At 35.2% G+C, this 15,845-nt stretch overlaps 1 protein-coding gene across 1 annotated transcript; it reads right to left on the bottom strand.

Annotated features, from left to right (window-relative positions):
• Positions 1–6,662: 6,662 nt before the first annotated feature.
• Positions 6,663–7,563, bottom strand: LOC132601198 (5'-3' exoribonuclease 2-like). The gene is made up of 2 exons (XM_060314307.1): positions 7,313–7,563; positions 6,663–7,209 (listed from the first exon to the last, which is right to left on the bottom strand). The coding sequence occupies exons 1-2, from the start codon at positions 7,561–7,563 to the stop codon at positions 6,663–6,665; spliced, it is 798 nt and encodes a 265-aa protein (XP_060170290.1).
• Between the last annotated feature and the right edge of the window lie 8,282 nt (positions 7,564–15,845).

The raw sequence follows: 15,845 nt of genomic DNA, 5'->3' as shown, positions 1-15,845 counted from the left end.
ATATAGACAAGTAAACATGGACGGAGGGAGTAATAAACAAAAGAAATTATAAAAAAAAAAACTGAATTTTGATCTCAATCCAAAATTCCCATTGAAAGCCAAGTTTTTTGATTTAAATACTCATAGATTTGAGATTAAGAGAAATGCTTAATTTAAGAGATTTTGAAGTTTCTATTTGTGTGTTCTCGCTAGAGATCATAGATAAAATAATAGAAAAGAGGAAAGACAATATAAATAATAAAAAAATAAATAGAAAATTGGGAGAGCCGAAAAGGGAATAACTGGTACAAAGGAAGTAAAAAGCACAAAGAAAAACGGGAGTCAGGAAATGTTCAAGATAGATTCAAACTTGTGTCTACTAGTCGTGACACCTTTGTCTAATTTACGACTGAGGGTGGCAGGATTAAATATTTAACCTAATTTAAACAAATCACAACATAAGTATATAAAAAATTTATTAATCTAGGGGGTGCCATGCCACCCCCACCCGAAAGGGTGGATCCGCCCAGTTGGGGAGTGTCCAGCTAACTCTACAACAATTCAAGCAGATGAGATGGAGTAAGTTTAAACGAGAAACAGTAGTTGTTGGAGATGGAGTTGTGTTATACCATATATGGCAAGCTAGAAATGGGAAAATTTTCAAAGGGCAGAGTGTACATAGAGATTTTGTCATTCAACAGATAAAGGCAATAGTTAGGGAGAGAGTTCGACTCTTCTTTATCTTTTTTTTCCCAAGCGACCCTAAATGGCATTAATTAGGGCGTCCACTATTCAAGACAAGTTTGTCACCAATTGAGTCTCGGAATAATATTTTTTTTCACTAATTAAGAATACATGAAAAACTCTAGTATACTAATTAAAGGGGTCAAGGTTTAAGTTTTTCAATAATTTCCTTAACTTGTTGTGAAATGATTTCTCTTTCATCGTGTGAATCAATCATATCAGCAAGAATTCATACCTGCTTCGTTAGGAATTTATACAAGAGAATTTTAAAATAGAATATTATATTCTTAATTTAAATGTATGATCTAAATTAATTTTTGAACTCTTTTGGTGTTTCATTAGACTTTTTTGTTATATTAAAGGAATTCAGCAATTTATATATTTATATATTATAACAAAAACAATTTACTCTTGCAATATTTGCACAATTTAATTTTCATGAAAAGGAATATAGGGGTCGTTTTGGTTCATGAGATAAGGTGTGATGTGATATCCATGTGTAAGTCTCAGAAGAGATTTATACTTTGTTTGTGTTGGGCTAAACGGTCCAAAGATACTGTTAACATGATATGATATTGTCCGCTTTGGGCCAAGTCCGCACGGTTTTTCCCCAAAAGGCCTCACATCATTAAGAGTATTCAACTTCTTATAAGTAGCTCCTTTTTTTTTCCAGCTACCAATGTGATACTTTGTTCGCACACCCAACAGTTTGGTCGAAGGTATAAAATAATCCTGAGATAAATTTATACTTTCAACTAAACAAAGTATAAATTTAGTCTCAAAATTAATTCTGAATATCCCATCATACTAGGTACTGTTATTTTATCCCACAACCATCAATTATCGAAATGGGGTGAAATATTTTCACTGATAAAATGATAGAAAAGAGACGAGGACTTTGGTTTGAAAGAATATGAGATAATAATTCATGAATAAAATACGAGATTATTTCCCACGTTTGGTTGATTTTGTTACTATGAAATTAGTAATTTTGAGGTTGTTTATATTATAATGGTGATATTATTTTTATGTCTTATCCAATGTGAAATAACAATTCTAAGATCACTAACCTTGTAAGTGTTTTTAAAAAATTCACTAAATAAGCATAAACAATTTATTTCGAGCTCAACAAACCAACTGAATCGGGGTTGAATTGCGATCTCAGGCTCACAACATTTAGATCTTGAATTCATCTCCGCAAATATATCACATAAAATGAGACGAAAGGAGTATTATCTACTATTAATATAATTTGAGTCTACTTCAACTTCACCAAAAAGGGGTAGGCATCACGCTTGCTTCAACAATTTAAACAATCATTTTCTCTTTTAAAAAATTTATATAAGTAACGTTTTGCATGTGAGATATTTGAAGATTATAACTATCATGAGAGTAGATCTTCAATGATGAAAAAAAGACAATTGAGACAGCTAAAACATTGTTATTTTTTTTTTCCAAATCTCTACTTAACACAGAAGCAGAGTACTCAATCGATTAGCCAAAAGAAAAATTGTTTATTATTTTTCTGATGGAGAAATCAATTTTCTTAGGTGGTATCAAATGTATCATAAATTCATGTCGGTAATCATATGCCATTATCAAACATAAGCAATTAAGCAGTGATTAAATTCATTTACATGATTAATCAGATTCCTATTTAGACAGGTTTCTTCTGATTCAGGTTTTAGTCTATTTTAATTATTAAAAAAAAAACGAAAGAAATGGAGTAATTTGTTAATGGGTCCTATTCTATTTGATGATAGTTTACTATTCTGGGAATAAAGTTAGTTGTATTAGTGACATTTGGTCTTGTTGGTATCCCATTGACATCAAGCAACTGAAACTGGTATTCAACGTTTGTAAATATGTATGAGAAAAAGAAAAAAAAAACATTTCTAAAGAGTATTAAATACCTCAAAAAAAAAAATCTAATGCCAATGATTGACGGCGGGTCAAAGATAATGGCTTATAGTTAAGTTGGTCAAAGCAGATAATACATGTCATGGGCTTAGATTATGACGGTTTTTTCCAAACCGTATGTTTCTTATATGAATTTGTCTGGTAATGAAAAACTTTTTGGTATGAAATTTAACGTTTTACTCTTTTTCGATGACTTATTGAATCAGAATTAGGCGAGGTAGCAAAATTTGAATAACGAAGAGTTAAACAAAATATGAATTGTCCTTTACAATTCATTTTACATCTATTTATTTTTCGTTATTAAGATCTTAGTATGGAATAGTGGGAAAAGGGTAGGTGAATAATCTGTAAGAGAATGTTTTCCTTGATTATTCTGTTCCCTTGAATGGGTTGATATACATGATTTACAACATAATTGTAGGCTACAAATTAGGAACTAATTTGACTAAATAATTCTAACATATGCTATCCTAAAATAGAAGATTACAAAATATATTTCACTAAATAATATTACATAATCTAACACACCTCCGCAGTTGAAGCGGGAGGTTTATGAACGGTTAAGCTGTCCCGAAAATCATCAAATAGTACGCGCGGAAGACCTTTGGTGAAGATGTCAGCAATCTGATAACGGGACGGAACATGTAGGACACGAACTTCGCCACGTCTAACCTTTTCACGAACAAAGTATCCATTTCAATATGCTTGGTACGTTGATGTTGTACCGGATTTCCAAACAAGTAAATGGCACTCACATTATCACAATAGACCAAAGTTGCTTTACGAATAGGACAATTGAGTTCAAGCAAAAGATTACGAATCCAACAAGATTCAGAGACAACATTAGCAACCCCTCTGTATTCTGCTTCAGCACTTGACCTGGATAGAGTAGGTTGGCGCTTGGAAGACCAAGAAATCAAGTTATCCCCAAGATAGACACAATAACCCGTTGTGGAGCGTCGAGTGTCTGGACATCCTCCCCAATCAGCATCTGTATATGATAGTAGTGACTGTAGAGAGGATTTGTATAAATGTGTGCCAAAGTCAATCGTACCTCGAATGTAACGCAAGATGCGTTTTAATGCTTCCATATGCTGGACTTTAGGGTTATGCATAAACAAGCAAACCTGTTGAACGGCGTATGATATGTCCGGCCGAGTGAATGTCAAGTATTGCAAAGCACCGGCCAGACGACGATACTTCGTAGGATCCTCATACGGGGCGCTTGAAGAAGCGCTGAGTTTGCCCTTTGTGTCAACCGGAGTGGGGCAAGGCTTACACTGTGACATGCCTGCTCTGTCAAGAATATCCTCTGCATAAGAACTCTGAGACATAAAGAGACTATTTTTGTCCCAGGAGACAGCAATCCCCAAAAAATAGCTCAACGGACCCAAGTCTTTCATTGCAAATTTCATAGCTAACTTGGACATAATACCGAGTCTGAGAGAGTCTGAAGATGTAGTTAGAATAATATCATCCACATATAACAAAATGTAAGCAATATCATTTCCATGACAATAAGTGAAGAGAGAGTTGTCAGATGTACTATGCGAGAAACCAATGGTTGCCACATACTCAGCAAAACGCTGATACCAAGCCTGTGGTGCCTGCTTCAAACCATAAAGAGACTTACGTAAGAGACAGACATGATCAGGATGAGCCGGATCCCGGAATCCCAGAGGCTGATACATATAGACGGTCTCATTCAAGTTGCCGTGTAAGAAAGCATTCTTTACATCAAGTTGGTGAATGGGCCAAGAGTGAGATAAAGCAATAGTAAGAACCACACGGATAGTTGCCGGATTGACCACCGGACTGAAAGTCTCGTCACAATCAACACCTTCCCGTTGAGACCTGCCATCACCTACAAGACGGGCTTTATGCCTCTCAAAAGAACCATCAGATTTCTTTTTATGCCGAAAAATCCATAAAGACCGAATAATATTAGCATTTGGAGGACGAGGGACCAACTCTCAAGTCTTTCTATCAATATGAGCATTATATTCATCTTGCATAGCATTTTTCCAATTCGGGTCATTAAGGGCACCAACGGGATTCCGAGGAATGGGGGAGATGGAATTGTTGGTGACACTTAAGGCTTGATTATGGTATTTCAAGTTCGGCTTAAAAATACCATGTTGACTACGTGTAGTCATGTGATGAACGGGTGGGTGCTGGCAGGGAGGGTGCTGCTGCCGTGGTGGGGCAGCGTGGGAGAGGGAGGGTTGGCAGTGGGGGGACTGCCGTGGGGGCCGTGGCAGTGGGCTGAAGAGGCTGGCGGGCAGCTGGGGCAGTGGAGGTGGACTGCTGGGCAGTCGACGATGAAGGAGAGGAGGTGGGGAGGCTCGGGTGGTGGGTTGTACGAGAGGGAGGGGGCTGTATTGGCGGAGCAGTGGCCTGGTCATGCAACAATTGAATTCTCAATGGGGAATTATCATCATCCAAAAATTCATATGAGGTAGGAGATGGAGTATTTATTTGTGAAAATGGAAAGGAATTTTCATCAAACCACACATGCTGGGCTATGATTATTTTTCGGCTCGCTAAGTCATAGCATTTGTACCCCCGATGATTGGAAGGATATCCTAGGAAGACACACGGAGTGGACCTAGACCGCAACTTATGAATTTGTGTGGAGGGAAAGAGAGGAAGGCATAGACAGCCAAAGACTCGGAGATGAGAGTAGGATGGATTCTTTTGATAAAGAATGTGAGTGGGTGTCTTATATGCTAAGAGTTTAGAAGGGAGAATATTGTTGAGGTACGTTGCCATGGCCAAGGCGTGATGCCAATAGGAGGGGGGCATAGATGCATGGGCAAGGAGTGTACGAACAATATTATTGATGGATTTAATTTTCCGTTTCGCCTTACCATTTTGGGGGGAAGTGTGGGGACAAGAAAAGCGGAAAAGCATCCCGTTTTGTTCACAAAACTTATGAAAAGGACCATTGTCAAATTCACGCCCGTTGTCACATTGAAAGGTTTTGATTTCTTTTTCAAACTGAGTGCGAATGAAAGTCCGGAAAGACAAGAAGCAATTATAAACTTGGGACTTTGTTTTGATGGGAAAAGTCCAAAGAAAATTAGTGTAATTGTCAAGAAATAAAACATAATATTTGTGACTTGAAGAGCTAAGAACAGGTGAAGTCCATAAATCACTGTGAACAATGTCAAAGGGCATAGTAGTAGTTGAAAGAGAGTCATAAAAAGGCAATTTAATTAATTTCCCCAGAGGGCAAGAATGACAAACATTGTTTCGAGCCTTATTACATTCAATCAAATTACTACTACGTAAAGAACTAAGAATAACATCCCCTGGATGACCTAAACGGGAGTGCCATATATGAGGAGATATGACACTAAAAGCAGATGGTGCGGAAGACGACATGGCTCGAAAATTTTTGAAGAATGGATAAAGATCACCTGAACTCTCACATCTCATGAGTTTGCTCCCCGTCCGTAAATCCTTCACATAAAAACCAAAAGGATCAAATTCAACAGAAACCATATTATCGATAGTAAATTTACGAACGGAAATAAGGTTTTTGATGAGTTTAGGTGCATGTAAGACATTTTTCAGTTTTAAAGAGGGATTTTCTTGAAGGGATGTATGACCATAACCACGAATTGGAATCATGTTACCATTACCAACAACAATGCCATTATTTTTGCTCAATTGATAATAAGGCGAGAGAGTACCTTGGGAGTTGGTCATATGAGATGTGGCTCCGGTGTCCATGTACCAATTCTTGTCATCGGGCAGATTCAACGACATTGTGTGCATAGCTTGATCAATATCTGTGGGCGCATACCCACTATGTGATGACGAGGCTGACGAGTGAAACGACTGTGGAGGGCGAGGACCAAGAACTCCCTGCTGCGAAGGAGCTGGACGCGACTGCTGCCAGCCGTGGGGCTGCTGCCACCCAGCCGTGGGGTACGGGCACGGTGGAGTGGCCCACGGCTGTTGCCCCAAGCTGCCCACGGTGGAAAATACCATGACGGGGCAGTGGGTCCCTGCTACTGTGACGCGGCAGGCTGGTATGCCTGTGCATTGGTGCGGCTGCCCCCACCGCTGCTTTGTCCATTGCCGCTGCCACCGCGGTTGTTGCGGTTGCCGCCGCTGCGACCGCGGTTATTTTTCTTTCCACGATTCTGTGAATTCCCACGATTGTTGAAGTTATTTGCAGAGTTATTGGGCTGTCCATTTCCTGAGAAATTCTGAGGAGTAACATTGTGGGAAACAAGAGCAGCATTCGAGTCGGAGTCGTGAATGGCGTCCTCGGCATGGCTATCTTCCTCAAGCTCAAGCATCGACCGGACAACGTCAAAAGATGGGAGAGGAGTATGGTGCTGCACCGTCGGGCGAAAAGTTTTATATTCCTCCGACAACCCTCGCAGAAGACGAAGCACAAGTCGTTCGTCGAAAACTTTGTGACCGACGTTGGTGAGATTGTCTACAAGAACTTTCAGCCTGGTGCAGTATGCTTTCACATTCGGAAAATCCACCAATTTTGTGTTGGTGAATTTTGCATCAAGAGCAAGAGCCCTAGCCGATTTTTTTGTCCTGAAAGAGATGAACAAGACGGTCCCAAGCTTCGGCTGCGGTGTCCTCTTGATGAATGATCGTGTTGAGAAGATCATTCGATATTGTACCATATATCCATTGCCGAACAATGTCATCTAGCCGTTCCCATAGGGCCTTAGCAGCAAGTTTTTCGGCTGCAGTTACCGGTGGTGGCACGGTGGGGGAGGCAGGAGGTAGGATGTGGTCAATGACCAAGTTTGCGCGACAATGGAGCTTGAAGAGGGTAGCCCAGTTATTGTATTGGCTTCCTTCGTAGTCAAGCACAATAGGAATGCATGATTTGATGATATTGGTGACGGTAGTCGCAGGATGCAACTTGGAGGTGTCAGCCATGGAGAAGAGGAGGGGGAATAGCCGAAGGAGAGGAAAACGAATATGGGGGGGGGGGGGGGGGGCAAGGGGAGGTCGGCGGCCAAGGGTTAGGGTTTTAGGATGCTAGGGTGTTTAGGAGAACCTAGTCTGATACCATGTAAGAGAATGTTTTCCTTGATTATTCTGTTCCCTTGAATGGGTTGATATACATGATTTACAACATAATTGTAGGTTACAAATTATGCACTAATTTGACTAAATAATTCTAACATATGCTATCCTAAGATAGAAGATTACAAAATATATTTGACTAAATAATATTACATAATCTAACATAATCATTAGTTAAAGCATCTAAAGGTGTTTAATAACTGCCGCATAAATTCATGTACCCACCGTTGAATGCATCAAACTTATGTATTATCAAAATGAAACATTTTCTTTTAGATTCCCATTTTCAATGTGTATATAAAATAAAAGATAGAGCGCAACATTTAGATCTTGAATTCATCTCCGCAAATATATCACATAAAATGAGACGAAAGGAGTATTATCTACTATCATTTTCTCTTTTAAAAAATTTATATAAGTAACGTATTTGCATGTGAGATATTTGAAGATTATAACTATCATGAGAGTAGATCTTCAATGATGAAAAAAAGACAATTGAGACAGCTAAAACATTGTTATTTTTTTTTTCCAAATCTCTACTTAACACAGAAGCAGAGTACTCAATCGATTAGCCAAAAGAAAATTTGTTTATTATTTTTCTGATGGAGAAATCAATTTTCTTAGGTGGTATCAAATGTATCATAAATTCATGTCGGTAATCATATGCCATTATCAAACATAAGCAATTAAGCAGTGATTAAATTCATTTACATGATTAATCAGCTTCCTATTTAGACAGGTTTCTTCTGATTCAGGTTTTAGTCTATTTTAATTATTAAAAAAAAAACGAAAGAAATGGAGTAATCTGTTAATGGGTCCTATTCTATTTGATGATAGTTTACTATTCTGGGAATAAAGTTAGTTGTATTAGTGACATTTGGTCTTGTTGGTATCCCATTGACATCAAGCAACTGAAACTGGTATTCAACGTTTGTAAATATGTAGGAGAAAAAAGAAAGAAAAAACAACCATTTCTAAAGAGTATTAAATACCTCAAAAAAAAAAATCTAATGCCAATGATTGAGGGCGGGTCAAAGATAATGGCTTATAGCTATGTTGGTCAAAGCAGACAATACATGTCATGGGCTTAGATTGTGATGTTTTTTTCCAAACCGTATGTTTCTTATATGAATTTGTCTGGTAATGAAAAACTTTTTGGTATGAAATTTAACGTTTTACTCTTTTTTCCAAACATTTTCTTTTAGATTCCAATATTCAATGTGAATATAAAATAAAAGATAGAGCGATCGAATACTAAATTCCAATAGTTAAAGTTTATTACACATTGGAAAGTTTAGTATCTTTATTTCCAAATTATTTTGTACATAACTTATATCACAAAAGAGGGTGGGGAATTAACAATGATAATACATTCAAGACTTTTTCAAATACAATTCGTTCAAAGCCCAAACTACCAAATTTATAACAATTTCAAAAAAGTAGATTTAGGGCCTGTTTGGAAAGCCACCCAGGTAATTGGAATTGGGTGTAATTACACAGTTTGACCTGTTTGTTTGACCAGGTAATTACACAGTTAGGTGGGAATTGGGTGTAATTGACAGGGTGTAATTGACAGGGTGTAATTACACTCTCCAATTCTCAAGGGGGGCTAAGAATTGGGTGTAATTACACCCTGTAATTACAGAGTTATTTTTTAGTTTATTTCTTTTTTATTTTATTTTATTTATTTTCTTTTTTATTTTATTTTAATTTCTTTGCTTTTCTAATTTATTTTTTTATTTCTATTAATTAATTTATTTTTTATTTTTACTTTTTAATTATTTTTATTTTTTAAAATATATTTTTCTTTTTATATTATTTATATTTCATTTCCTTTCTTCTCATTTCCAACCTTTACTTCTTGTAGTTCCATGTAATTGCTCGTATTTTTTTATTTTATTTTATTTTATTCATTTCGCATAACAGTATTATTATTCTAATTTTTGAAACTACATCTCTTAATATTAGAAAGAATGAGTCATTAACGAACTTGACATATAATGAGTGACGTTATTAAAGTATAATTTCGTTGTGAATGTGGTTATAGACTTATATTTTCCCTTTCTTTTGAATTATAGGAGTATTTACTTATGTTACGTTGGAACTTACTTATGTAATGTTGGATAATTCGTCACTAATTTTTTTTTTGGATAATTCGTCACTAATTAGTTGGGTAAATTGGATTCACGATGAATTTTTATTATTTGGTGACAAAAGTTATCCGTCACTAATTTCTAATTTTTTTAATAGTGCTGGTGCAAGAGACGTAATTAATCATGGTTAATCCTAAATGGTAACGTTTTATTTTGTTTCGTATTGTAGAATATTGTTGGAATTAAACCAAGATTTCTACTCCAAAGTTGTTTGGATTGGTATTTGGTATTTATTTAAATCATACTTAGCTAGGATTTATTTGTCTAGTTCATATTGGAATGGGTTTTTTAATCCTAGTGTATGTTGGTTTTCTAGTATTATAAATAGGGATGCTATGTCACATATTTTATTGTAGTGAGATTCAAGAGTTTTGAGTTACTAAGTAAAGTCTCCTACCTTCTCTCTTTAGTTTGATAAATTTCTTTTATATAACCATTGTTGAGTCTTCCGCTTATGCTTATATTATTCCTTTGAGTATTTTTATTTCCTTCAAATTGGTGTCAGAGCTTGTGAGAGATCCGATCAGAGCATGTGTGAGATCCAATCAAAGCCTCGTGTGAGATCTGACATTATAAAAGAATATGAATATTTCATATTTACCGAATTGTCCTGTTTTTGTGTTTGATGGAAAAATAATTTTGAGAGTTGGTATCAACAGATGAAGAATTTCTTCAATGTTGTTGGACTATGGTCCATTATTGATGAAGGGTTCGTGGAAACCCCAGAAGGCACAGCATTGACTGGTGAAGCAGCTACACAATTGGAGAAAAATATGCAATTGAATTATAAGGCATTCTACTACCTCAATAGCAAAGTCCGATTGCATGTATATAACAAATATTTGCATGCAAAATCAGCAAAAGAAGCTTGGACAATATTGGTGAAATCATATAGGCGTGCTGCAGATGTGAAGAGAGAGAAACTTCAAGAGCTTTGGAGACAGTATAAGTTGGCCTAGATGAAACCAACAGAATCTGTCAAAGAATTTTTTACAAGAATTATAAAAATAGTTAATGATATGAAGGACAATGGAGAAGTATTGGAAGATGTTAAAGTTGTTGAGAAGATATTGCAGTCTTTAATATTAGAATTTCACATTAAGAAAATAGATATTGAGGCAAACCAGGATCTTAATACGTTGAGAGTTGATGATCTAGAAGATGAATTGGTGGCATATAAGATGTCATTGAATCAGCAAACATATGAGATAGTGGATGAGGCATTGCAAACAAAGGATGAACCAAAAGATAAAGAAGAGTCATCGAATTTGGCAGAAATAAATGAAGAAGGCCAGAATTCAGAAATTATAGAGAAAAGAGGAGAAGGTAGAGGTAATTTTTGTTGTGGTATAGATGTCTTTGATTGCAATGCAGAGTTCAAAAATGGTCAAATTGATTTATCAATGATTTCTAGGATAGCTAAAAAGGATAATTTGATTGGGACTGATGCTCTTTCGGTAGAGGCTACTAGTGTTTTAAGTAATGAGATATGTAATAGACATGATTGGTCTATACAAGGTGGGGCGATTGAAAAAGGAATAGAAGCACCCACCATTATCACACAAGAAAAATTATTTGAAGGTATTGAAGATGAATCTGGTGATGAAACAAGCAAAAGAGTACATCAAGAGCAAGTTTTTAATGATCTGCCCAAAATTGAAGCAAAAATAATTAAGGGTCCAGATCCACAATTGTCGTGCATGATTTTGGATATTGAAGACGCAATCAATTTTGAACCATTATCTGAGATTGTATATTTTGAGGAGCTTGAAGAAAAATTATTTGTTGATGATACTGCTCTACCACCTATTGAAAGGTCAACTAGAGTCGGATGGGCACGCAAGACCAAGCACAAATCAAATGAAGAAGCAGATGATTTTAAATCAAGACGAGTTATTGAAGGATACAAAAAGAAGAACAAATATTCTCATGATATTTTGAAGATGGAGAAAGTGAAATTAACTTTGAATCTTGTTGAAGAGAAACTGAAGTTGACTAAAGATGGCACTCGCAAGTTTGTCGATGCTACGTACTTCAGGAAATTGTTCGAGAGTCTGAGGTGGTCGACTTTTACAAGATATGATACTGTTAAGGGCACGCTCAAGTTTGAAAATCTTGGTTTAAGGGAGGCTATGTTGGAATTAAACCAAGATTTCTACTCCAAAGTTGTTTAGGATTGGTATTTGGTATTTATTTAATTCATACTTAGTTAGGATTTATTTGTCTAGTTCATATTGGAATGAGTTTTTTAATCCTAGTGTATGTTGGTTTTCTAGTCTTATAAATAGGGATGCTATGTCACATATTTTATTGTAGTGAGATTCAAGAGTTTTGAGTTATTAAGTAAAGTCTCCTACCTTCTCTCTTTGATAAATTTCTTTTATATAAAGCCATTGTTGAGTCTTCCGCTTGTGCTTATATTATTCCTTTGAGTATTTTTATTTCCTTAAATATGTTTTCAAATCCAACTTTAAGACGTCACTCCTTAGATGCACACTTGAATGGACTAAGTTTTCTAAATCATGTTTTGCATGTTTATATAAGCTCTTTCAACCCTTTAAATATTACAAAATTATCTTATATAGAGTTATTATATCAATTTCATAGTATTAATGCCTGGATGAATATCATCGATGTATGTAGACCAAGAGAACCAAAATAATAAATAATAAAAGTGAAGCCGTATCAAAATTTGATTTATATAAGTAGACATAGGAGATGTTGTTTGCAAAAGATTCAACTTTATTTCCGCAGCTTAAATGAAACTTAAAATTAATCAATTTTCGAGTCTGACCAAGAAGAAATCTCCAAAAGTAGAGGGCAAAAAGGTCACCACCATAGCGAATTCAGGATTTTCATTAAGAGAATTCAGAATATAAATAAATAAACATACCAAGAAGCAAAGAAAATTCAACATCTATATACACAAAAAATAATTTGACCCTTATATATATACAATATAATTTTCTGGTAAAGGAGATTCGGATGAACCTCATTTTGCACTCCCTAGCTCCGCCACAGGTCATGACCCTAAGCCCATGACATGTATTGTTCACTTTGACCCAACAAACCTTACGAATTTGTCCCTTACACTACGACATCATTGAGTATAAAAAAACATGCATACCATGTGAACTTGTATTATGTCTTTTATATAGAGCTCTTTACTTCCTCTTCCATTCTAATATATATGTAATTCGCCTAAGATGTCCAGTGCATGAGACCCCCTTCCTCGAAAGTTTGTCAGTCGTCCTTCTCTTTTGACTCGTCCTCATCGGCCCTCACAAGTAATTAAGAACTTTAGTGTTAATTTGCATGCGTGAATCATTAATCACATTGAGTTACATGCCACTAAAATTGAGATACATGCCACTAAAATTGAGATACATGTGTACCCAAATATACCTCCAAGGTTCAATTATTTGAAAAGAAAAGGACGAAAAGAAGCTTGTACATCTCCACATGGGGTTTCCAAGATTCTTGAGATGCCAGGATAATATGCACAATGGATCTTCTACAACTTGATTTTTATGATCTGTACCGCAAATTAAACCTTCCCCATGCAATCCGACACCAGTAGCCTGCATGAAAGGAAAAAGGAAAAAAGAAAAAGAAAGAAAGATATAGATAAAAGAGTTTTAGCCATACATATATCATAAAGTATAAGAAATTTTTATACTATCAGTTCACTTTTATCGATTGTGGCAGGTAATCTCTATTATTTTCAAGATTACGAATCTCATGCATATTTTAAGGAAGTAATTGCTTGTAAATATCATTTGAGTGACTTGATAGTGTAAAATATTCTTTAAAATGACGGTGTTATAATTTAAACTCAAATTAAAATGATGCGGTACTGTTGTGCGGATCCTTCATTTGTTTTTACATACTCGTGTTCAACGGGCGGAGGTGGAGCTAGAATTTAAGTAACGGGTTCATTCGGATTTAGTTTTCTAACGAGACGGAGAACATACTATATATATGTGAAAATTCACTAGAATTTTAATAATATTTTATTTGAATTCATAATTTTTAAGATACAATGAATTAAATGTAAAGAACCTTAAAATCAAACCCATCAAGTTAAAATATTATGTGAGATACGCAGGGAGAGCTGCATTATTCAAGGGGGATCATTTGACACCCCTTAGTTAGAAATTAGTATAAATAGGTCAATTTTTGTAATGTACATATACTATACGTTGAATCCCTTTATCTTCTATTCATATGTTTTCTTTATAATTTGAATTCTTTTACTAAAAATTTGCTCCGCAATTGCAGTTACATACCCATAAATGCGTTCGAGCAATAAAGGTACTGAATAAAAGTAATATGATTAATTCATTAGGATTTGTTTGGTTTGAGATGTACAAAAGGCGATGTTTAGATATAAAACACTACAAGGTTATTAGTCAGGTGTGGTCCAATTTCATCTGACACACTAACGCCAAGTTTCAGAAAAAGAAAAGTCATTTCCCCCCAAACAATCCCTGTTTGCTATGACCTCTAGGTAAAATTAGCATTCTTTTTATTTAACCATAATATATGGTTTAATGCTATTGTTTATTTATGGCAATGAAATTCGAACATATCTTGTCTGTTACGTTTATCCTGTCATATTTATTTGTACCAATAATTTCATGTTAAAAATTAAATTATTAGAGTCGTGATCATATGTCTATGCTGCTGTGTCGTTCAAATTGAGGCAATAGTTTGGTAAATGGACCCTAATTAAATACGAGTTACAAATATTCCTTGTTGGTTTATAGGAAATGGAGAATTTAATGAATCTGTTCATTTGTTTGTATTCCTGTGCAACCACAAGTGTATCCTATGCTTTTGCGGTGTTCACGTGAAATTAGGCTGTGATTGATATGGGGATTATATTATACATCTTGATATTTTGTATTACTAATATTCCAAAAAAAAAAAAGAAGGGAGAAATCCCTAGTTATAACTCTATGGGGTGAAATCCAGGGTTGATAGGTGGACCAGTCAGAAGGTGACACATGGAGGTACTAACTCGAACTGGTACCTTATATTCTTAAAAAGATTATAATCTAAAAACTAATTTCGTTATATGCTAGTATCTCTCCGTGTTTTCTCGAAAGCATAAAATGTATGTGCACTCTGTTTAAGGACTCACAACATCCTCTATTAAGTTTTGTCACACATCATTCATGGTTGCACACAAAGTAGTTTTGCTACCATATTTAACACCCTAGTCCAATATTAAACATCTACGTTGGACCCAGTCTTGCACGACATTTAAAACATGTATTTTAATTGTGTTTTCTCGATGTGGGATTCACATAGAGTGTAGCGTAAACAACACGTTAGAAACTCGACGTTTTCATTGAGATTCAACTTATCATTAATTACTAATGTTACACGAAGTGACTATTACATCATGTATAACAGTCCAATTGTCTATGTTGGACCTAGACTTTAACGGTTTTAAAAGTGTCATAGATCTTAAATTTTTTCTGAAGTGAAAGTGTTACAAAAAAGAAAGGTAATTAAAAAAATAATGCTACAATTTTTTTTGAACATTAATGTTACAACATAGTCAAGAGTATGGAAAAAAAAAAGATTCAAGATAGGATTGCACGTTTATGTACAGCGTAGTGTAATATATGTATTACGACTAGTAGTCCACTATTATTGATCTTATTTTATACGTGTGGTGATGAACTAATAATTGGGAGGAAAAAAAAATAAGTGTGGGATCCCCAGATATGACATACCTTTATTATTATTAATTATTATGAATTATTAAATGATATTATTTTAATTATTTTGATGCACTTTTTCTTGGCTTTATTATCTTGATGTCATCTCCAAGATCCAATGAAAAAAAGCAGAATGTTTTCTCATATATTTAAATATCATATCAAAGCAGGAAAAATTGGTTGGATGTTTCTGATTCTTTGATTCACCAAGAGACAGGGAAGTCAATAATGTCATCAAAATTTATTT

This window comes from Lycium barbarum, chromosome 7 (assembly GCF_019175385.1).
Source record: "Lycium barbarum isolate Lr01 chromosome 7, ASM1917538v2, whole genome shotgun sequence".
NCBI lineage: Eukaryota > Viridiplantae > Streptophyta > Magnoliopsida > Solanales > Solanaceae > Lycium > Lycium barbarum.
Note: the sequence above shows the minus strand (reverse complement) of the source record. Positions and strands in the feature narration are given on the sequence as shown.